Here is a 22,721-nt window from a genome sequence, read left to right on the forward strand (position 1 = left end):
AAAAATATACATGATTTTAAATGAGTCTTAATTTGGATAATGTAAATATTTATGTAATTTTAAGTCCAGATAAATTATAGCTAACTTTTGGTCTACAGTTTATTTTCCAAGGTAAGTATAGTATTTAGGCTACAATAGAATTCCCTATCCCTATCTTGCAAAACTATGAACTTGGTATGTTTTTAATATAGTTCATCAGAGTTTTTGCTAGCCCTGAGAGAAGCCTTTAGATGTATAATAGTATCAACAAATAATCCGTCCAGTAGCAGTATGTATCAAAAAGATAAAAGAAATTCCATGGTACTGTATACCATAGGACAGGATCAGCAAACTATAGGCATGCTGTCTGTTTTTGTAAATAAAATTTTAGAACACAGCAATGCCCATTCTTTTATATTGGCTATGGCTGCCATCACAGTACAACAGAGTTGAGTAGGACAGACTGTATGACCCACAAAGCTGAAAATATTTACCCTCTGGCTCTTTACAGGAAAAGTTTGCCAATTCCTGGTATGGGACATGTTCCTCAAGGTCCCTTCCTTAAAAATATGCTTTTCAACCCTTCATTATTTCTTAGCCCAATGGTTCCCAAATTGTGTTTTACAGAATATTCATATTCACTAAATTAATAAGTGTTCTGAGAAAAACATCTCTGCTAACAATAGATTTTCTTTATGAAGTTTATTTTAAAATAAAAGTTTAAGACTACTAAACTACTAGCTTTTATTTTTATGTGATAATCTACCTTTAAGAAAAGGTGTGCCATACCAGAGAGCACCAGGAAGTCGCATGAGAGATCATCTGATACACGAACATGATGTTCCATCTGCGCATTGATGCATAGGCAGCATTTACAGATTAACTGATGTATTGCTATATATCATCTCTTTGATGATTGCTCACCTTCTATGTATCCTGTCTTATAATTTCAACACATTTGTGATACTCAATGTTTATTCTAAATTAACCATGTTTTGTACCACAAACTCATTGCCCATGGATCTCTTGCTGAAAGAAGGAAGTCTTAAACAAGAAGTAGAATCTTTCTGTTATCAAATTGTGTCTGAATCAAATGATCAAAAGGTTGGAATAATACAAAGTGAAAATGAACAGTTGCAGCCTTCAGTTTCTAAAAGATCAGAAGATGAGCTCTCTAGGGTCAAATTTATGTCCAATCCCAACAAAATAACAACATTTAGTAAGAAACCAAAAAGAAGAAAATATGATGAAAGTTATTTGTCTTTTGGATTTACTTACTTTGGAAATAGAGATGCACCTCACGCTCAATGTGTGTTATGTAAAAAGATTTTATCAAATAGCTCTTTAGCCCCTAGTAAGCTTCGAAGACATTTGGAAACTAAACATGCTGCATATAAAGACAAAGACATAAGCTTTTTCAAGCAACATCTTGATTCACCTGAAAATAGTAAACCCCCAACACCTAAAATTGTCAATACGGATAATGAAAGTGCGACAGAGGCATCATACAATGTAAGTTACCATATAGCACTGAGTGGAGAGGCTCATACCATTGGAGAATTGCTTATCAAGCCTTGTGCAAAAGATGTAGTAATGCGGATGTTTGATGAACAATATAGTAAAAAAATAGACGCGGTACAGCTGTCAAACAGTACTGTTGCACGTCGAATTAAGGATCTGGCTGCTGACATCGAAGAAGAGCTTGTTTGCAGACTGAAGATTTGTGATGGGTTTTCACTGCAACTAGATGAATCAGCTGATGTTTCAGGACTTGCTGTACTGCTTGTGTTTGTTCGCTACAGGTTTAATAAGTCTATTGAGGAGGACTTACTCTTATGTGAATCTTTGCAAAGTAATGCTACTGGTGAAGAAATATTCAACTGCATCAATAGTTTCATGCAGAAACATGAAGTCAGATGGGAAAAATGTGTTGATGTTTGTAGTGATGCTTCTAGGGCAATGGATGGAAAAATTGCTGATGCTGTCACCCTGATAAAATATGTGGCACCCGAAAGCACCAGTAGTCACTGCCTATTATATAGACATGCACTAGCAGTTAAAATAATGCCCACATCTCTGAAAAATGTGCTAGATCAAGCAGTACAAATAATTAATTATATTAAAGCTCGACCACATCAATCTAGGCTACTAAAAATTTTATGTGAAGAAATGGGTGCTCAGCACACAGCACTTTTTCTCAATACAGAAGTGAGGTGGCTTTCACGAGGTAAAGTTCTTGTAAGACTTTTTGAGCTTCGTCGTGAACTCTTGGTTTTCATGGATTCTGCTTTTCGACTGTCTGATTGTTTAACAAATTCATCTTGGCTACTAAGACTTGCATATCTTGCAGATGTTTTCACTAAATTAAATGAGGTTAATCTGTCAATGCAAGGGAAGAATGTGACGGTTTTTACAGTATTTGATAAAATGTCATCATTGTTAAGAAAGTTGGAATTTTGGGCCTCTTCTGTGGAAGAAGAAAACTTTGATTGTTTTCCTACACTCAGTGACTTTTTGACTGAAATTAATTCTTCAGTTGATAAAGATATTTGCAGTGCGATTGTGCAACACCTAAGGGGTTTGCGTTCTACTCTGTTAAAATATTTTCCTGTAACAAATGACAATAATACTTGGGTTAGAAATCCATTTACAGTAACTGTCAAACCAGCCTCATTAGTAGCACGGGACTATGAGAGCCTGATTGACTTAACATCTGATTCTCAAGTGAAACAAAATTTCAGTGAACTTTCTCTAAATGATTTTTGGAGTAGCTTAATTCAAGAGTATCCAAGCATTGCAAGGCGTGCAGTTCGAGTACTTCTTCCTTTTGCTACAATGCACCTGTGTGAAACAGGGTTTTCGTATTATGCTGCAACAAAAACAAAATACAGGAAAAGACTTGATGCTGCACCTCATATGCGGATCCGATTGAGCAACATTACACCGAATATTAAGCGGATATGTGATAAAAAGACACAAAAACACTGTTCTCATTAAAATTGGAGAGTATTGCATGTTTCTTGATAACCAAATGTAACATGAAAATAAAAGATGATTTACTTCATCTGAGATATTTTGAGGTTTTTTTAAATAAAATCCAATTTTTTAATACTTCTTAGATTTTTAAGAAAGCTAAAGAATCAAAAATTTAAACATATCTTGTGTTCTTGTTGGTATTTCTTCTTTACATTGTAATTTCAAAGGGTTTCATGGTCATAACTGGGAAGTGCTGATCCATAGGATAAAGTCACAATTTCTTAGTGTAACATATCTCTTCAGAATCTAATCCCTACTTAATCTTTCTAGCCATGCCTGCCCTGCATTCCTCCATTCACATGAAACTTCTTGCCATTCCCTAAATGCACCATGCTGTTTCATAATTTCAGGTCTCAAAAACCAATTCCATCTTGCTTCCTGACAAACTTAGGTCCACTTTTCAATACTTTGACTTCATTAATCCTAGGTACTTTCATTTTCAATCTTTTTTTAACCCTATTTTGTGCTGTCATCTTTATTTTTTGTCTGTCTCAACTATAAATTCTTTGGTGGCATCAAAATTTCTGGTATTACTGGACTAAGCTCTTTGAGGGTTTTATGCATCTCTGACGCCATTATCTGGCACAAGGCCTTACTAAAATAGATGTTCAATAAAGGATTAAGTATTGTTAAAGCAACAAAATTGGAATAGGAATTTCCTACCATTTACTGGTTAGCATGGTGACTTGTACTTGCTTACTCTGCATGTAGACAGAATACTCCCTTTTGTGTTTGTATGTCATTTATTTTGGTTAGCTAGAATTGTTGTGGCAGTTATGCAGAAGTTGAATGTCACAGCTTGATTTGAGCTGAACAACTGAGGGAGAAGGGAGGAAGTATAAACATTTTTAGAGATTTTCTTGTTTCTTTCTCAGTTCCTACCTAGATTATTGTAAATTACATATTCTTTAGTGTAAATTAATGTGGTTTAACTGTACTTGAAGATGACTAAAACTACAATAGTGAAACTTACCAATTCTTGGAATGCTATAAAAAGACTGCTGACTTCCCTGTCCCTAGGTTTTTCCTATCTCACGTCATGCAACACAGGTCACCAACTCAGTGTTCTTAAGTATTTTAATTGTGTTACTCCTATAATTAAGAACTACTATAGGTCCTATAATTAAGAACTGCTATAGATAGCCATTACTTATTTAATCTCACTTATTCAAGCATCGCTCCCATTTGGGGGAGTAAAAACACCTCATTAAGGCATACTAGTAAAGTGCTTAGGTTCCGTACCTGCTCCACTACTTACTACCAATTTAACTATGGGTAATTTGAACTCTCCCAAGCCTCAGTTACCTATAAAGTTATAATTACACTTCCTTTGAAGGACTATAAGGGAGATTAAATGAATGTCTATAAAACTAGCAGTGAGTGATCAAGAATAGTTATGCAACACATATTAGTGACCTCCCATATCCAGCCATGTCAGAGTTAAACTTGACTCCTCCACACTTCTAATTTGAGTTTTTATTCTTTGTGGACTCTCCTGAGGATCTGTCCTAATCGAACCAGCAGGGTTAAGTAATTCTAGCCCACTTTTTTCCCCTGTCACCTTATTAAGCACTATTTGTTATTTGTCAGACACCTTTCATATGTTGTCAATAACAATGACCCAGTGAGATTAGATAGTTGTTGGACTTGGCCAAGGTCACACAATAAATAGCAGAATTTACTTTAAAATTAGTCTGGAAAAGATCATACATTTTCCAGTCGTTGCTTAAGCTTTTCTACCTAAGTATCAAAACAATGATTTGGGAGTATAGCCTAAGACTACTAAAATCTGGACATTTCTTGGAAATAATGTGTTTTCTTACAAATTCATCCAAAATTTGCAGTCTATTCAAAGTATGCTGCTTGTTTTAATATAAAAATGTAGATTAATTGCTGTCAAGCTAAAATTCTTCAGAAAGATGTATAATTTCTCATAAGTCAATCCCAGAATTAAAACGCACCCTAGTTTGAAAAGCACATATAATGTCACAGTGTCTCTCTGACTTACAGTTTAAGTCTGATAACTAGACTCCTAATGTAAAGCCTGAGCCTGAGCCTTTGATTAGGTCATCTGTCCAGAATGTCATCCACTTGATATATGAGAACTCCAGTCCTTTACCTCACACTCTCCCTCCCCCCAACCTCCAAAAATCTAAATTCCTGCATTTAAGCTCAAGTCCATTGGGTGGAAGCCTCTAAATGCTGTTAGAACTTGCTGCTGACCCTATCCAACTTTTTCTTGGTTTCTCATGCCAACTGCTAGCCTGTTGTGTGATATATCAGGACGAACCTACATATACCATGCATGGCTAGTGAGAATGGACTTTTAGCACCTGAAGATGGGTCTCATACCTATTTGATGATAGCCCAATCTAATTCCAAACAGCAATTTCTAGGTTACCCTAACCTGTGGTTACCAGAACCATCACTGAATTCCAAAAGAGAAACTTCCTTTTATGTTTAAATCTTATCCACCCTTGAGAATGTCCTACCGTATTCCATAAATAAAACCAAAGCCATCAGTCTTGAGCACTGTCAGTCTCTCTCGTGCGTGTACTTCAAAGCCCTTTGGTTCCTCTTTTGCCACTACATCCCTGAGATGCCATCTGGAGCTAGAGGGAAGCCTTTGAGGAAACTTAACACAAGTGAAAATGACTTCAAAAAGATGGTAGCATCCCACTTAAGAATGGAAGAGATAACTTGGGGAATAAGTGATACTCATGACACCCTCAAATGACAGTTATCCTTGCCTGTGCATGAAACAGGAAAATTCCCCTAATATGACCAATCCAAAAGGACTTTCCTATTTTTAATTCCTATATTTAAGTAATTGTAATTGCCTTGATTTCTTAATGAGGATTATTTCATGTCATTCTTGCCACCACATGTGTGTAAACACAAGTTGTAAGCTCTTTGTAGCTAAGACTTTTACTTCTTTAATAACATTCATAGAACTTAGCAGAATCATAATCATATGAAAAATGATCAGTGAATTTCCCAGCTTGAAAAAATGAGGCAGTAAAGTGAAATATTCATACTATAAACCAAACCTTTGGAGCTATCTTCAACATATTAAGAAATCTATGGCAACTCAGCTCTATTTAGTTTAAATCACCAATGAATCTAGTTTTGAAGTAACCATCTAAGCATAACTAGAACTACTCCTATTTGGACTAGTACATTGACACCAGAATCTCTCGTAACTGTTCTAACAATAAATTTAGCCCAGTCTAAAATTATGTTCTTTTCTGGGTCTTGCTCCCTCAGAATCCATTTCTACACATAATCCCCAGCATTTGCTAATTACTTTAGCAAAATCTTGCTTTCTGACATATAATTCTCTTCCCAGTTTACTTTGTTTCCTAGAGCATGCTAGAGTCTGAATCAAGTTATAGGTCTGGAGTTAGTGAAAGGGGATAAGGTGGGAAAGGAGGAAAATTTATATCCCTGTGCAAGATGAGGTAATTATTGCCATGTAACAAATTGCCCAAAATTCATCAGCTTAAAATGACAAACATCTCACAATCTCTAAGTGGCTTAGCTGGGTGGTTCTGACTTAGGTTTTCATGAGGTTGCAGTTAAGATGTCAGTTTGGGCTTCAGATATCCAAAGACTTGGCTGGGACTGGACGATCCACTTCCAAGTTGGCTCACTCATATACGTGGCAAATTAGGGCTAGTTATTGGCAGGAGGCCTCATAGACTTCTCTATCATGCTGCTTCAATGTCCTCACAACATGTCATCTGGCTTCCCTCAGCTATAAGAGAGAATAAGGTGGAAACTGCAATATCTTTTATGACCTAGCCTCGGAAAGTCACACGCCATAATTTCTGCAGTACCCCCAGTGGTTACACAGGTCAGCCTTACTCAGTGTTTGAGGGGATTATTCATGGGTGTTTAATACCAGGTGGTAGAGATCATTGAGGCCTTGGAGATTTGCTTCCACAGAGTCATAGGGTTTTTAAGCAAGGTAAGACCAGCTGTATCAGGGGGGAAAGAGGCTACTTCTACTCAAGAAACACTTGGTGAAGATTAGGAGCACAAGATTCCATTCTTGAAGCCCCATTATTCTATCATGTCCTAACTTCCATATAAAAGATCAGGAAAGGCTGTTAATTCTACCTCAGTCATAATTTAGCATCCTATTGAATCAGATTCTATGTTGGACCCATGGCTATAAGAGATAGAATTTTGTTTGGGGCATTCATAGAAAGCCCCCAGTTTTCTAACTACTCTCTGACCTAAGAATTTAAAACCTTAAGCTTCTAATTTTAAGCACAGAAGTAAGCAGCTAACCTCTGTTTTATATTCCTTGTGTCTTTAATAGTATTCTATCACAGCAGCCTTTGGTCCACCAAAGCCTTGCTTTGAATAAGCACCTCATTCAGATGACCACATGATAATTTTTATAAGCAAAAATGGATATATTTTCTTTTGTAACTGAGAAGTCTGGATACAAACTGAATCCAGGGACTCAAGTCATGCTAATAAAAATCTATCCTGGGAAACGGACTTTGGCCCAGTGGTTAGGGCGTCCGTCTACCATATGGGAGGTCCGCGGTTCAAACTCCGGGCCTCCTTGACCCGTGTGGAGCTGGCCATGCGCAGCGCTGATGCGCGCAAGGAGTGCCTTGCCACGCAAGGGTGTCCCCCGCGTGGGGGAGCCCCACGCGCAAGGAGTGCGCCCGTGAGGAAAAGCCGCCCAGCGTGAAAAGAAAGTGCAGCCTGCCCAGGAATGGCGCCGCCCACACTTCCGTGCCACTGACGATAACAGAAGCGGACAAAGAAACAAGACGCAGCAAACAGACACCAAGAACAGACAACCAGGGGAGGGGGGGGGGGAATTAAATAAATAAATAAATCTTTAAAAAAAAAAAAATCTATCCTTTGCCATCTTTGGCCCTGCCTTCCTATACTGACTTTATTCCCAGGGAGACTCTGTGTGATGGAAGAGATGGTCTCTGGCTTAGAACTTTTTAGCTAAGCAATCCACAGGTGATAATTTAAGTAACTTTTCCCACTTTGTACCATGGACTACCAGCCCCCTCTAATAGAAGCTAGCTTCTTGCTGCTTTCAGATAAAACCAAGTTAGATAACTCATCCCACATATACACGCCCCAGAGAGTCAGTTGCTTACAACTTACCTATTGCTGCATGTGATGGTTAGGCTAATGTGTCATCTTGGCCAGTAATGATGGCCAGTTGTTTGGTCAAGCAAGCACTTGGATAATTGTACTGCAAGGACATTTAATGGGCTTAAATCATCAGTGAGTTGATTGCATCTAGGGCCAATTATGTCTACAATCAACTAAGGAGATTGCCTTAGCAATGAGAGATGTCTCAACTGATCAGTTGAAGGCCTTAATAGGAGAAGTGATTTCAGCATTCAGAGACAATTCCCATCTCTACTTCAGACAGACAGCTTCTCCTGGGGAACTCATTGAGGACCTTCCTTGGAGTTCCTGGCTTTCAGCCTGCCCTGCAGAATTTGGACTTATGCACCCCCATGGTCCCGTTAGTCGATTTTATAAAATCTCATATTTACTGATATCTCCTGTCAGTTCTGTTTATCTAGAGAACCCTGACTACACTGCATCAATCAGTGTTTAATTTCATAATACAGAATTCAGTCTAGTTTCAGCAAAAGGGGTTTTAAAACAAGGCATTGAGGATGACAAAAATTAAAGGATTGGAGGAGGAAGGTCTAGGCCCAGTTTCTTGGAACAACCTCCAGACCTCAAAACTACTACTACCATGATTAGAAATACTTCCAAAATCTTTGTTATAGGAAGCTCCTGCCATTGTTGCTGACTACCAAATCATATTACCCCTCCTGCTACTGCTTCTCTAGAAAACCACTAGTTCCAAAATCACTACACCATCTCTGCCAAATCCACACAGGCAAATTAGTTTCCACGCATCTTTCCTATCCCTATAACTCAGTTCTGAATTCATTTCTCACAAGATGCACCTGATTGATTAACTGAATCACATCTGAAATCGTAACTGAGAGGGAGTCTGGGAAATGTCATTTGTTAGCTTTTCAGCATCTGCAGATTAAAAAGGATTTGAGGAAAGCGGATGTGACTCAAGCAGTTAGGCACCTGCCTACCACATGTCTCCTAAAGAAGATGCACAAGACAGTGAGCTGACGCAGCAAGATGATGCAATGAAGAGACACAATGAGGAAACACAATGAGACACAAGCAGGAGCAGAGATGGCTCAAGCGATTAGGTGCCTCCCACATGGGATGGTCACAAGTGTGGTTCCTGGTGCCTCCTAAAAAGAAGATGAGCACACAACAACATATAGAGAGAGCAGACAGTGAGTGCAAACAACAAGCGGGGGGAGGGAGGGAGAAATAAATCTTAAAAAAACAAAGGGTTGAACATCAGTCCACAGCTCCTACAGCATTTTGTTTGCATCAAGTATAACTCTTATTATACAATAGAATTGTTAGTGGTATCTGCTATATTAGATTGAGAGTTCTTGAAAAACAAGGACAATGTTTTATTCATATTTAGGATACCCAGCATTTGCCAGTGCCTCCCTCAAACGTAATCCCATAGTTAAATAATACTATTTTACAAACTATTATTAAATATTTGCTAAGAACCTTTGTATGTATGAGTAAAGACTCTTTCTTACACAGTCAGACCCTACTTATTGTCTCTACCCCTACCCCCTTACTGAAAATGAAATTTCCTTCACATGCTTTCTTTCATCATGCCTTAGAAGACAGCATGGTGATTGGAAAGAGCAAGACTTTTGGAGTCAGACAAACTTGGGTTGCATTTCTTATCCACTTACCAGCTATATAATTTGGGAGAAGTTATTAACCTCTCTAAGCCTTAGCTATATTTATGAGGATAGTAATACCTATCTCATAAAATTACAAGAATTAAGTGAGATAATGTATGTAATTCCTGGCACGCAGTAGGTACTTAATAAGTGCTTTGTAATATTATTAAAATTTCACCTCACACAAATAACTAAAGTTGGAAAAAACAAGAGTATATCCAGTTTGGCTCCATAATTCTATGAATAAACCCAAGTCGAAGGAAGTAAAGTTTCACATCTGTTTCTACCTGCCCCAACTCTTCCACTGCTAGACCTGTTTATCTCCAAAAATTAACACAATTGCACCTAGATCTCTGATAGATATCCAAGTAGGTTTTGTCTCCATTTGGGTGAGATTTAGTATGGAATTCATTTCTCTGTTAGACTGGCCTAGAAATAGCTATCTAGTCCCAACCATTGAACATTTAGTCTCAAGGACAACTCACCCCTATATGTCTCATTCTGAAAGGGAAGTTGTTGCCCTAGCATTTTGAAGCCCAAGACCTCCCTTCTGGATGCCAGCATGTATAGTCTTGATGCCAATTATTTATCTGATAACTGTAGTACTACCCATCTTTGGCAACTCAATCTCCTCCGTATTCTTCTCCCATCAGCCAGGCCCAACATGGTGGCAGGGTCTAATGCAGTGGGTCTCATCTGGGGGCAATTTGCACCCCCCCAGGGGATATTTAATAAAGCCAGGAGACATTTTTGAATGTCACAGTTAGGGGGGAATGCTCTTTCTGACAGCAAATCAGTAGAAGCCAGGAATACTGCTAAAAATTCTACAGTGCACAGGACAGCTTCCTACAGCAAAGAATTATCTGACCCAAAATGTCAATTATGTCAAGGCTGAGAAATCTTGATCTATTGTTAGACCTAAGTTTGGTTCACTAAGGCCTGTCTTTTGAGTGTTATAGCTCACTAATTTACCTTCATCTCGAAGATAATCCTTATTCTTGCCCATAGCAATTTCTTTTTCTGCCTCCTTTATTCATTTATGGTCTTCTAACAACCTCTTGTTTCTCTTCTGCATTTATACTTTGTCTCTCCAACAAAGTTATATGCTCCTTGGGACAGTAACCTCATTTCCCACATTCTGTAGCTCTGTCGTGTGTACCTTCATTAATCCGTAAAAATAATTTTAAAAGCCTGGATTCAGACCATATTTTTTCAGAGTGTTTCCACTCTCTGGACAAAAGCCCAGAAAAAAAGAAAAAAGAATAGGGTCCTTACCTGACTGAAACATTCAATTCACTTAAAGTTCAACAAATCAAAGCTCCTTAGTGTCATGATGTCCATATACTCCCACCCATTCCTGAGTGTTCCTGGTTTTCATACTTAGCTTTTGATTTCTTTCCACTGAGAATTTATCTTCAGCTTAGTATCACTAAGTGTTCCCTCCACTGATATTGATAGCATCTTGTATTTCCTCTTTTATAACACATTGCATTTGCCTCATTTGTATTTCTTTTTCATTGTCTTTCTTCCCCAAAAGACTTAGCTACATGAAGGTCTCTTTCCCAAATCCCCAGCTCTCTGAGTTCTCAGGAATCATAACTTCAGACCTTGAAATGACTCTGTTCCCCTACCCCTACCCACCCCCAACCTCCACGCCACATATACACTTTGATTTGTTGGCCTGTCAGTGTATATGTGTTTGCCCTTTAGCTATAGCGAGGTGTGGAAATGTGAGCTGTAATCAGAAAGGCATCAGTTAATTTACCGTAAAAGAGGTTAGTCACTTTATAGGTTTGACTGGCAAAGTTTATTTAAAGCCCTTTTCTCACCAGTTGTTTTCCAGATCCATCTGGGTTTCATCTCTGGCTTGCCATCATAGTGAAAAAATACAGAAAGGAGACAAACTTGAAATGCTTTCTCCAGAAGAAAATTCTTTCTAAGGCAAATTGTGAAGTTTGAGTATAAATGATGCTTGAGGGGGAAAAGATCTTTTAAAAAGGATACAGTGAACTAAAAGTAAAGAACAATTCTTTTTTCTAGTTATATTCCCCACCCAAAACAAAGACATTTTGTTGGTTTGTATACTTTGGCAGATACTTTCTCTTTTAAGAGAAGGGTGAGAGGGGTGAGGGACATATGGGGACCTCATATTTTTTTTATGTAATATTAAAAAAAAAAAAAAGGAAAAAAAAAGAGGGGAGGTGTCATGGATAGGGTCTGAACTCAGCTATAGAGATGTAAAAATGGAGATGTGCAGTGCTCTAAGACAGTATATGGTGACTCTGGGTCAACATTGATGCACCATAGTATCATTGCTTTCTGTTGTGATTTCCTTGGTGACTCACAAAAGGTGACTCCACCCTCTTACCTAATTAGCCACAGTAAAATATAACTGTCAACCAGAAAACAGAGTGGTTATAGCCAAGGAGAGGTAAGCATTAGGTGCAGTAACAACCAAAATTATGTATTTCTCTCTCCTCACACTATCTTGAAATTTCTTTCCCTTTTAAAATTGCCTCACTGTTCTCTTTATAAAGCAAATCATTATTCAACCAGTGACAATATGGTATTTTCAGTTGTCACTAATATTTCAATAATCCATAATACCACAAAAATCACTCAAAAAATTACCGGTAGTTTGACTATGCTTTGGACAATTTTTATATGATCCAGAACAATCACATTCAATGTATTTTCACCTTAGTGGGGGAAAAATGAACTCTCTTATATTTCAATTTCAGTGCCAAAATTTAAGATTCAGAAAACCACACAGCTGGAAAGCAGATGTGGCTCAAGCAACTGAGCTCCCGCCTACCACATGGGAAGTCCCTGGTTCGGTTCCTGGTGCCTCCTAAAGAAGACAATGAGCTGGTGCTATGGGCAGGCATGGCAAGCTGACACAAGAGACATAAGAAGAAAAACATAATGAGAGACAACAAAGTAGGAAACGAAGGTTCCCAGTGCCTCCTAAAGATGATCTGTTGTGATGGGCAGGCACAGCAAGCTGACACAAGAAAAAAAAAAAAACACTGAGAGAAACAAAAAGCAAGGAATGGAGGTAGCTCAAGCAATTAGGTGCCTGCCTCCCATATTGAACGTCCCAGGTTCAGTTCCTGGTGCCACCCAAAGAAATAAGGAAGGTGAATAGATACAGCAAGTGCAAAGAGCGGGTGGGGGGAAATAAGTAAATCTTTTAAAAAAAGAAAACTGCCAACTGCTTCACCTGGCATTGCAATACTTTAACCATTTTCTTGTTTTCTGACATTATCCCATTTGCACAAGTATTTTCAGTCTAAAATTACTAGCCACGATAAGTACTAGAGTACCCAGGTCCAGATATGCTGGAATTCTCAACAGTATTTATAAATCTTTGAAAACCCTATCATTAAAGAGGTCCTTCAGTGTAATACTGTAATCTGTGGTAAAATTATTAGAAATACAGACTCAAAATGTATAACGGGGGTGGGGCGAGATGGCAGCTGAGTAAGGCATTCCAAGAGTCACCCTGTCCTACAGGGAAGTTAGTAATCTAAACAGAGGTATCTAAAGCACCTATCTGGGGGACCCAGGAGACCAGAAGAGCATCCTGCAACATTCTTGAAAGAATGGAAGGAGGATACTGCTATCTGCAGTGAAGTTGTGTGAGTAGAACATTTCAAGCAGTGAAAGCCAGTACTCATCCTCCACTGAGGGCAAGTGGGGCTGATTGAAAATCACAGAGACAGTAGGGACCAGCTTCTTTCTACCAAAATCAGACTGCAGCCCTAGCCTAGGCTCCAGCTCCACCTCCAACAGGGAAGAAGCTGGGGGGACCTGCACAAGCCTCCCCAGGCAACAGTAGGTGCTTTTGGCCAGTACAGACTGAATAGGACACGTGGGGCTCCATCCCTGCACCTCAATAGAATAGCAGAGGAGCTGTGTTTCCTCAGCACTCTCTGGGCAAATGCAGGTGCTTGCAGGCCACACAAATCAGTTTGTTGAGTGCCTTCAATTCCATCTCCACCCCTCTACCACCATAGGATAGGAGGGAGCTGGTGTTTCTTTAGCCTCCCTGGGCAACTGCAGGTGCTTTCAGCCCACACAGACTGAATACTCAGTCACCTGTAGCTCCATCCCCACACCCCAATAGTATAGGAGGGGAGCTGTGTCACATCAGCCTCTCTGGGCAACTACAGGTGCTTTTGGACAGGAAGAACTGATTTGTTGAGTGCCTTTGATTTCATTTCCATCCCCCCCACACACACACACACACACCATAGGATAGGAGGAGGCTGGTGTTTCCTCAACCTCAGGGCAAATGCAGGCACATTTGGCCTGCACATACTTAACTATTGGATGCCTATGGCTCCACCCCCAATCCCAATAGAATAAGAGGGTGGCAATGTTTCCCAGCCTCTCTGGGTAACTGCAGGTGCTTTTGACCCACACTGAATAGTTGGACACGTGTAGCTCCATCCCCACCTACAAGTATGATAGGAATTGTGTTTCTTCAGCATTTCCAGGTAACAGCAGGCACTTTCACCTGCACAGATTGGGCTGTTGGGCACCCATGGATCCACATACAATCCCCCCCCCCTTAGGATAGGAGAGGGCTGGTGTTTCCTTAGCCTTTCCAGAAAATAGCAGGTACTTCTGGCCTACAGGGACTCAACTTTTGGGTGCCTGTGGATCCACCCCACCCCCTAAAGGGCAAAAGAGTCAGTAATCCCTCAGCCTCTCAGGTCAACTGCACATGCATTCAGCCCACAGGTCTACCCCACCCCTGGCAGGGGAAGAGGGGGTCTGGTGCTACATTAGCCTACTAGGGCAACAATAGTCATTTTGGTCCCACACAGCATTGATTGCTACCCACACCTGCAGCTCCATCCCCACCCCAGATGGGAGGAAGAGGCATGAAGCTTCATCAGTCTCTTTGGGAAACTGTAGACAGGCTTGGCCTGGAACACTTGGATTATTACACATGGTTTCAGCTCTGTCCCTACCCCAGTAGAGGAGAATAATGGGAGAAGCTTCATCAATTCCTGGGTCAAAGCAGGAAGTTTCACCACCCACAGTTTAGAGTACCACATCTTTGGCTCCTACTACACAACCAGGAAAGGAGAAAGGGCAAGAAAGCCTTAAACTAAAGAGATAAACTGCACCCAGAATAAATACATCTAGTAAGCCAGATGCCAAGACACCAACAAAAATTTCAGTCCATACTAAGAAACAGGAACATATGGCACAAAGGAACAAGATAAGTATTCAAATAACATAAAGGAGTTGAGACAACTAATCATAGGTGTGCAAAAATCTCCTTAAAAATTCAATGAAATGGCTACAGAGATTGGAGCTGTAAGAAAGACACTGAGGGAAGTGGATGTGGCTCAAGCAACTGGACTCCTGTCTACCATATGGGAGGTCCACAGTTTGATTCCCAGGACGTCCTGGTAAATGCAAGCTGGCCAGCATGGTGAGCAGGCCCGAGCAGAGAGCTAGCCCACATGGAGTGCTGGCCCACATGGCTAGCTATCCCGAACAGAGTGCTGACATGCACAGGAGTGCTGGCTTGCGTGGCAAGCTCACCAAAGCAGAGATCTGACACAGCAAGATGATGCAATAAAAAGAGACACAGAGGAGAGACAATAAGTGATGCAGCAGACCAGGGAGCTGAGGTGGCTCAAGAGATTGAGCACCTCTCTCCCACTCTGGAAGGTCCCAGGATTAGTTCCCAGTGCCACCTAAAGAGAAGACAAGCAGACACAGAAGAATACACAACAAATTCACACAGCAGAAAATGAGGGTGGTGGGAGAAATTAATCTTAAAAAAAAAAAGACTGGGTGAGCACAAAGAATTTGAAAGCATACATAGAAAAATAGATCTTACGGGAATGAAAGGCACAATAAATGAAATCAAAAATACCCTGGAGGCATATAACAGCATATTTGAGGAGGCAAAGAAAGGATCTGTAAGTTTGAAGAAATGTCCTCTGAAAGTGAACATACAAAAGAACAGATGAAGAAAAGGGAAAAAATTGAACAGTATCAGGGAACTAAATGACAGCAAGAGACAAGCAAACATATATGTCTTGGGTGTCCCAGAAGGAGAAAAGAAGGGAAAAAGGGCAGAAGAAATATTTGAAAAAGTAATGGTAGAAAATTTCCCAACCCTAATGAAGAACATAGATATCCATATCAAAGAAGCACAATGTGCTCCCATCCAAATAAGAATAGACCAACTCTGAGACACATGCTAAGCAGAATATCAAATGCCAAGACAAAGAGAACTCTGAGAACAGCAAGAGAAAGAAATGCATCATATACAAGGAATACCCAATAGATTAAGTGCTGATTATCAGAAACACTGGAGGCCAGAAGGCAGTGGTATGATATATATAAGATATTAAAAGAGAAAAATTGTCAGTGATGAATCTTATATCTGACAAGATTATCTTTGAAAAATGAGGGCAAGTTTAGAATATTCACAGATAAATAGAAACAGAGTTTGTAACCAAGAGACCAGTTTTTCAGGAAATGCTAAAGGGAAAGCAACAGCCTGAAAATAAAAGACAGGAGAAAGAGGCTAGGAAGTGAGTCTAGAAATGAAGATTATATCAGTAAAAGTAATGAAAGTCTCAAAAGAGTGGTGAAAATAAAATATGACAGATAAAACCCAAAGGTCAAAATGGCTCAAATAAGAACTGCCTTTATAGTAATAACATTGAATGTTAATGGATTAAATGCCCCAAACAAAAGACAAAGACTGGCATAATGGATCAGAAAATATGAGTCATTGATATGCTGCCTATAAGAGACTCACCTCAGACCCAAAGATACCAATATATTGAAAGTGAAAGGCTGGAAAAAGATATTCCATGCCTGCACTAACCAAAAAAAAAAAAAAAGCTGGAATAGGTATACTTATATCAAATGCAATAGATTTTAAAAGCAAAATTGTTATTAGAGCCAAGGAAGAACACTATATATTAATATAAGGGGCAATTCACCAGGAAGAAATAACACTCTTAAATGTATATGTATCACACAAGATGCCCTAAAATACATAAGGCAAATATTGGTAAACCTGAGGGGGAAAATAAAGATCTCTACAATATATACCACTGTCAGAATTGGATAGAACATTTGGGCAGAGAATCAATAAAGAAACAGAGTTTGAATAAAATGATAAGTGGGCTGTATCTAATAGACATATATAGAACATTGCAGCCTGAAACAGCATTATATACACTCCTTTCAAGCATTCATGCATCTTTCTCCAGGATAGACCATATGTTGGATCACAAAGCAGATCTCAATAAATTCAAACAAGATTGAAATTATACGAAGTCCTTTTTCTGATCATAATGGGATAAAGCTGGAAATCAACAACAGGGAGTAAAAGGGAAAATTCACAAATTATGGAGATTAAACAACACATTCTTATATAATCAGTGGATCAAAGAAGAAAATGCAAGAGAAATCAATAAATATCTCAAGACAGGTGAAAACAAGAATGCAATGTATCAGAATCTATGGGATGCAGTGAAGGTAGTGCTAAGAGAGAAATTTATAGCCCTCAATGCTTACATTAAAAGAGAAGAAAGGGAAGCAAATGTGGCTCAAGTGATTGGGCTTCCACCTACCATATAGAACCCAGGTTTGATCCCTGGGGCCTCCTGGTAAAATGCATGCCCACGTGGTGAGCCAGTGCCCATGCAGTGAGGCAAGTGCCCACATGGTGAGCCAGTGCCCATGAGAGTCATGCAGGAAGATGATGATGCAACAAAAGAGAGACGAAGGGGTGAGTCAAGGTGAGGTGCAACAGAAACCAGGAACTGAAGTGGCTCAAGTGACAGGGAAACTTTCTCCACACCAGAAGTCCCCAGGATCAAATCCCGGTAAATCCTGGAGGAGAAAAACAAGGAGAGAATACAAAAAGAGAAATAGAGAAGATCACATATAAATGGATACAGACAGCAAAAAAAAAAAAAAACACCAGGAGGGTGGGGGAGGGAGGGAAGAAAAAATTTTTAAAAAGAAGAAAGCTAAAATCAATGACCTAACTACACAACTGGAGGAAATAGAAAAAGAATAGCAAACTAATCCCAAGGCAATTGGAAGGAATGAAATAACAAGATCAAAGCAGAAATAAATGAAATTGAGAACACAACACACACACACACACAAATAGAATTAACAAAACCAAAAGGTGGTTCTGCAACATTAAAAAATTAATAAACCCTTTGCTAGGCTGACAAAAAAAGAGAGATGAAGCAAATAAATAAAAGAAAAAATGAAAATGAGAATATCACTACTACCCCACAGAAATAAAAGAGCTCAAAAGAGGGAAGCGGCTGTGGCTCAATTAGTTGGGCTCCCATCTACCATATGGGAGACCCTGGGTTCATGTCCCAGGGCCTCCTTGTGAAGGCAAGCTGGCCCATGTGCGCAGAAAGCTGATGGCCCATGTGCCACGGAGAGCTGGCGCAGCAAGATGACGCAGCAAAGGGATACAGGCAAATACAGAAAAAACACACAGCAAATGGACACAGAAAAGAGACAGCAAAGAATGGAATCAGCCACAAGGGGGGAATGAATGAATGAATGAATGAATGAATCTTTTTTTAAAAAGATCATTAGCGGATACTATGAACAACTGTACATCAACAAACTAGACAATGTAGATGAAATGGAAAAATTCCTAGGAACATGCAAACAACCTGCACTGACCCTAGAAGAAATAGAAGACCTCAACTACCCAATCACAAGTAAAGAGTTTGAAACAGTCATCAAATAACCCCCCAAAATGAAAAGTCCAGGACTAGATGGTTTCACAGGTGATTTCTACCCAGCATTCAAAAATTTAATGTCTTACTCAAACTCTTCCAAAAAATTGAACAAGGAACACTACCAGTCTCATCCTATGAAACCAATATCAGGCTAATACCAAAGTTAGATAAAGATATTACAAAAAAAAGAAGAAAATTACAGACCTATTTCCCTAATGAATACAGATGGAAAAATCCTCAACAAAATACTTGCTCATCAAATCCAACAACATATTGAAAGAATTATTCATCATGATCTAGTGGGTTTTATATAAGGCATGTAAGGATGGATCAACACAAGAAAATCAATCAGAATAATACACCACAGTAATAAGTCAAAGAAAAAATCACACAGTCATCTCAATTGACACCGAAAAGGCATTTGACAAAAATATGATAGAAGTCATATATGAAAAACCCACAGCTAGCATTGTACTCAATGATGAAAGACTGAAGCTTTGCCATTGAGATCAGGAACAAAAGAAGGATGCCCACTGTCACCAGAGCTAGAGGTTCTAGCTAGAGCAATCAGGCAAGAAAAAGAAATAAAAGGCATCCAAATCAGAAAGGAAGAAGTAAAACTTTAGCTATATGCAAAAGATATGGTCCTATACCTAGAAAGTCCTGAAAAAATCTACAAAAAAAAAAAAAAAGGTACTAGCGTTTATGAATGATTTCAGTAGAGTGTCAGGATACAAGTTTAATACACAAAAATCACTGGTGTTTCTTTTTTTTCATTATTCCTCTCCCCTTCCCTGTCCACACCCCCTCCCAGTTGTCTGCTCTCTGTCCATTAGTTGTCTGCTCTCTGTCCATTCGGTGTGTGTTCTTCTATGTCTGCTTGTATTCTTTTTTTTTTTTTAAGATTTATTTATTTATTTAATTCCCCCCTCCCCCGGTTGTCTGTTCTCTGTGTCCATTTGCTGCATCTAGTTTCTTTGTCCGCTTCTGTTGTCGTCAGCAGCACGGGAAGTGTGGGCAGCGCCATTCCTGGGCAGGCTGCACTTTCTTTCGCTCTGGGTGGTTCTCCTTATGGGTGCACTCCTTCCGCATGGGGCTCCCCTATGCGGGGGACACCACTGCGTGGCACGGCACTCCTTGCGCACATCAGCACTGCGCATGGGCCAGCTCCACCCGGGTCAAGGAGGCCCAGGGTTTGAACAGCGGACCTCCCATGTGGTAGATGGACGCCCTAGCCACTGGGCCAAGTCCGTTTCCCTATGTCTGCTTGTATTCTTGTCAGTGGCACCAGGAATCTATATCTCCTTTTTGTTGTTGTTGTTGTTGTTGTTGTTGCATCATCTTGCTGCATCAGTCAGCTCTCCATGTGTGCGGCACCACTCCTGCGCAGGCTGCACTTTTTTCATGCTGAGTGGCTCTCCTTACAGGGTGTGCTTCCTGCACATGGGGCTTCCCTATGCAGGGGACACCTCTGCATGGCACAGCACTTCTTGCGCGTATTAGCACCGTGCATGGGCCAGCTTATCACATGCATCAGGAGGCCCTGGGTTTGAACCCTGGACCTCCCATGTGGTAGGTGGATGCTGTATCCATTGAACCAAATCCACTTCCCTACTGGTGTTTCTAATATACTAATACACTAATAATGTGCAATCGTAGGGAAAAGTCAGGGTCAGGGGGAAAATCCCATTTATAAGAGTGACTAAAAGAATCAACTATTTAGGAATAAACTTAACCAAAGATGTAAAGCACTTGTATTCAGAAAACTACAATGCACTACTAAAAGAAATTTTAAAAGACCTAATTAATTGGAAGAATATTCCATGCTCATGGATTAGAAAACTAAACATCATTAAGATGTCAATTCTACCCAAATTGATATAAAGATTCAATGCAATCCCAATAAAAATTCCACCAGCCTTTTTAAAACAAATGGAAAACACAATTATCAAATTTATTTGGAAGGGTAAGGAGCTCTGAATAGCCAGAACATCTTAAAAGGAAAAGCAAAATTCCTGGACTTTAAATAATGTTTCCTAGCTACAGTGATAAAAAGCAGCATGGCATTGGCGTAAAGATAGACACATAAACCAGTGGAACTGAATTGATGGTTAAGAAACAGGTCAAGTGTTTTTTTTAATTTGTTGAAGTATATCATTCATACATAAACATACATAAACACTAAGTGTATAGTAATAGTTGTGAACTTACAAAATGAACATACATAACATCATACAGGGCACTCATAAATCACCCTACCACTGATATACCTTGCATTATTGTGCAATATTTTCAACTAATGATTAAAGAGCATCCTCAAAATATTTCTACTAATCAAAGTATCTTACATTTGGTGTATTTTCCCCCAACTCACACTATTATTATTATTGTTTTGTATCATTTATACATGAATATACATAAACAATAAGTGTATAGTAGAAGTTGTGAACTTATTAAGCAAACATGCATTACATCATAAAGGGGTCCCATACATCAACCCATACAACTAACACCTTGCATTGTTGTGAGACATTTGTTACAAATTATGAAAGCATATCATTTAAATCTTACTACTAACTATTGTCCTTATCTTACATTTGATGTATTTTCCTCCCAAGCTACTCTATTATTATTTTTAAAATATATTTTTATGACAGAAGTTGTAAATTTACAAAATAATCATGCATATATGCAGAATTCCCGTACAACACCCCTCTATTACACACCACACCATGGTGGAACATTTGTTATAGATTATGAGATAATATCATCAGATTATTACCAGGTCCATAGCATACATTTGGTACACTTTCCATACTCCCCCATTATCAACACAGTACACCTTTGGCATAGATGCATGAATATCATGTTATTACTGTTAACCACAGTCCATAGGTCACTCCAGTTGTATTTTTCTCATGCATCTCCACATTTCCATCACCTTGCAATAGTGATGTACAGAGCTCACAAAGGACACTCTTGCATCTGTACCATCAACCACAATTCTCATCCTCCTCTGGATATACTGTTATTCAGTCCCTAGATTGTTCTCTAGCTTTCTGTCAATTGGCATTTACATTCCAAGACTACCCTTTTCAGTCACATTCCCATTTATAAACCAGCTGTTTCTTACTATAATGTGTTACCAGCAACTCTATACATTTCCATACTTTTACAGTAAAGTTAAATATAACTTCTATATACATTAAACATCAGGGGTCCATCTCAGTCCTCCTCTTATCTCCTTTAAGAATCCAGCAACTACCACCAGGTCTTGAAGATGTTTTCCTACATTTTCTTCTAGAAGGTTTATGGTTCTTGCTTTTATACTTAGTTTTTGTTTCATTTTGAGTTAATTTTTGTATAAGGTGTGAAGGGGTCCTCTTTCCATTTGTTTGTTTGTTTGTTTGTTTTATGGCTGTGGATATCCAGTTCTCTCAGCACCATTTGTTGAATATACTGTTCTGCCTGAATTTGACAGGCTTGTCAAAAATCACTTGACCCTAGATGTGAGGATCTGTTTCTTAACCACCAGTTCAAGTTCTATTGGTTGATGTGTCTGTCTTTATGCCAGCACCGTTCTGTTCTTACCACTATAGCTAGGTAATATGATTTAAAGTCCGGAAGTGAAAGTCCTCCAACTTTGCTTTTCCTTTGTAAGATGTTTCTGGTTATTCAGGACCCCTTACCCTTCCAAATAAATTTGATAATTGTGCTTTCCATTTATTTTTAAAATGCTGGTGGAATTTTAATTGGGATTTCATTGAATCTGTATATTAATTTGAGTAGAACTGACTAATAGTCTTAGAATCTGTGAACATGGAATGTCCTTCCAATTTTAGGTCTTTTTTGATTTCTGAATACAAGTGTTTTATATCATTGGTTAAGTTTATTCCTAAATATTTGGGTTTTATCTAATTTTATTTTTACAACTCTTTTGATACTTTTAGTTACTTTTACTGATATAATCTTCATTTCTAGACTCTCTTCCAAGTCTCTTCTGTATTTTCTTTTCAGGCTGTAGCACATCCTTTAGTATTTCCTGCAGAGCTGGTCTCTTGGTTACAAACTTTGTCTCTTTGTTACAGACTCTCTCAGTTTCTGTTTATCTGTGAATATTCTAAACTCACCCCCA

At 39.0% G+C, this 22,721-nt stretch overlaps 1 protein-coding gene across 12 annotated transcripts in view; it reads left to right on the forward strand.

Moving 5' to 3' along the window:
- LOC101420062 (zinc finger BED domain-containing protein 5) overlaps positions 1-22,721 on the forward strand; it is a 52,165-nt gene that overhangs the window by 2,333 nt on the left and 27,111 nt on the right. For 6 of the 12 annotated variants that reach the window (XM_058305742.2, XM_058305735.2, XM_058305739.2 and 3 more), the window contains exon 3: positions 753-3,043. The exons of 3 other annotated variants lie outside the window; for them this stretch is intronic. In XM_058305742.2, the coding sequence (XP_058161725.1) occupies positions 892-2,976 (2,085 nt within the window). In that variant the 5' untranslated portion in view covers positions 753-891 and the 3' untranslated portion in view covers positions 2,977-3,043. Of the gene's footprint in view, positions 1-752; positions 3,044-22,721 lie in introns of those variants that run through there. 3 more of the 12 variants (XM_058305740.2, XM_058305731.2, XM_058305741.2) reach the window with 1 other exon arrangement.

Source organism: Dasypus novemcinctus, chromosome 10 (assembly GCF_030445035.2).
Source record: "Dasypus novemcinctus isolate mDasNov1 chromosome 10, mDasNov1.1.hap2, whole genome shotgun sequence".
NCBI lineage: Eukaryota > Metazoa > Chordata > Mammalia > Cingulata > Dasypodidae > Dasypus > Dasypus novemcinctus.